Source organism: Centroberyx affinis, unplaced genomic scaffold (genome assembly GCF_046629955.1).
Source record: "Centroberyx affinis isolate AG114_WGS23_722 - 3 ecotype Tasmania unplaced genomic scaffold, CSIRO-AGI_Caff_v1 ptg000670l_1, whole genome shotgun sequence".
In the NCBI taxonomy this organism is placed as follows: Eukaryota; Metazoa; Chordata; class Actinopteri; order Beryciformes; family Berycidae; genus Centroberyx; species Centroberyx affinis.
Genome location: NW_027279293.1, coordinates 86758 through 88460, shown reverse-complemented (window position 1 = coordinate 88460; position 1703 = coordinate 86758). Strand labels below are relative to the sequence as shown.

At 56.4% G+C, this 1703-nt stretch overlaps 1 protein-coding gene across 1 annotated transcript; it reads right to left on the bottom strand.

Annotated features, from left to right (window-relative positions):
* Positions 1–535: 535 nt before the first annotated feature.
* LOC139643891 (XK-related protein 4-like) lies at positions 536–1237 on the bottom strand. The gene has a single exon (XM_071519184.1). The coding sequence runs from the start codon at positions 1235–1237 to the stop codon at positions 536–538; it is 702 nt and encodes a 233-aa protein (XP_071375285.1).
* Between the last annotated feature and the right edge of the window lie 466 nt (positions 1238–1703).

The window sequence follows — 1703 nt, the reverse complement described above, 5'->3', positions numbered from 1 at the left end:
ACTCCACCCACTCAGTGTATCATTAAAGCTCCTTCCCATTGCAAAAACAGGGACAATATCAACACCAGCAGCCACTTCTACTACACTACATAAGTAGTGACTGTCCAGGCCGGGGCAACTCCTAATAACACAAGACGGAAAGCATCGCCCCTGTCCCGACAAATCACCTCTTTTGTTAAGGAGAAGCTAAAAGATGAGCAAAGAAATGTTTTGTTTTTTTTTGGGGTGGGGAACTGAAAGACCCACACAGTAGCCTATCATGTCTGTTTGGCCCTGTAGTGGAAAAGCAGGCTAAAAGATGGCAGCTGGTAGCCTTGCTGTAGGAGCTGGCAACGATCAGAGGCCACCACGGTGCCAACGGTGCCTACTGCTGTCAGAGCAGCCCTCTGTTCATTCATTCATTTATTCCACCACACACACACACACGCACGCACGCACACGCACGCGCACGCACACACACACACACACACACACACACACACACACACACACACACACACACCCTCCTTGTTACCCATCCCTAGGCCCCACCGTCCTACCTCCATATCTGGCCCAGCTGGAGGATGTGGATGAGGGACTGGGCGAACCAGAGGCAGAAGGAGTAAGAGGCCGAACGCTTTCTAGTCCGGCTCCCCCCGGCGGTGCTGGCGGTGCTGTTGGTCGTGGTGTTCTTGCTCGCGGTCGACGCCTGCCTCTGCGGCGTGGCCGGGTGGTGCTGAGCGGTAACGTCGCCGTGCGAAGCCGAGCCGCTCAGCAGCTTGTTCCCGTCCATGTGGGAGCAGTCGGCGGCGGAGCCCGGCCCCCCGTCCTCGGTGCTGAAGTCGTGGACGAACCATCGGAAGCTGAAGAGCTGCACGGAGAACGAGCCCAGCACCACGAAGAACAGCGTCAGGCCGAACCACCAGTAGTCTCGGCGGAGATAGTAGTCGACCGAGAGCCACACGTCGGTGCCCACATCTGCCAGATAGACGGCCACTGCGGCTACTATCCACAGGCAGTCCCACACCGTGTATTTCTGCTGCTCCCTGCCCAGGCGAAGGCACGTCGAGTTGGAGCCTCCCCCGCCGCAGCACCGCGACTCCCCGTTGGCGAAGTCCCCGTCCCCGGTGCCCGCAGAGTCGGGCTGGCCGCCCGGGTGGAGCCCCTGCACCGAGCCGGAGTGCTCCGAGTTCTGCAAGGGGGTGAAGGCCACGTCGCTCTTCTTCATCTTCAGCACCCCGTCCGATTTAGCCGCCATTGTTAGGAGCTTGTAATATTAATCTATTATTCCTCCTCTATTCCTCCCCTCCTCCTTTCCGCTACCCCTTCCTCCTCTCTCCGTCGACACCCTTCTGCGTTTCTCTCCTCCTCCTCCTCCTCCTCTCTGGGCAGGGCTAGCTCCTCTATAGCGCCGCCTGGTCATAATACAAAATAAAGACAGAAAAGAAGATAAGATAAAGCCCCGTGTTTGGCTCTATGTTTTTGTCCATAGCACTTCTTTATGATTAGGCAGCTCGCTCGGTTGATGATCCGCTTACATCCAGCCGACAGGAAGGTGTTTCTGCTTTATCTTTTTTTCTACTGCGGGGTTTGTTTCTTCCACTTGTTTCTGCCCGAATGAAACCCCGACTGACACACTTTGCTCTGGATAAAGCTGGATGCTGGAGGCTGGGAACGTGGATGGAAATAAGGCGAGAAGGGAGAAAGGAGGAAGGCTGCAGCCA

Coding starts and splice junctions, on each gene's coding strand:
- LOC139643891 (XM_071519184.1), bottom strand. CDS start 1,237: ATGGCGGCTAAATCGGACGGGGTGCTGAAGATGAAGAAGAGCGACGTG.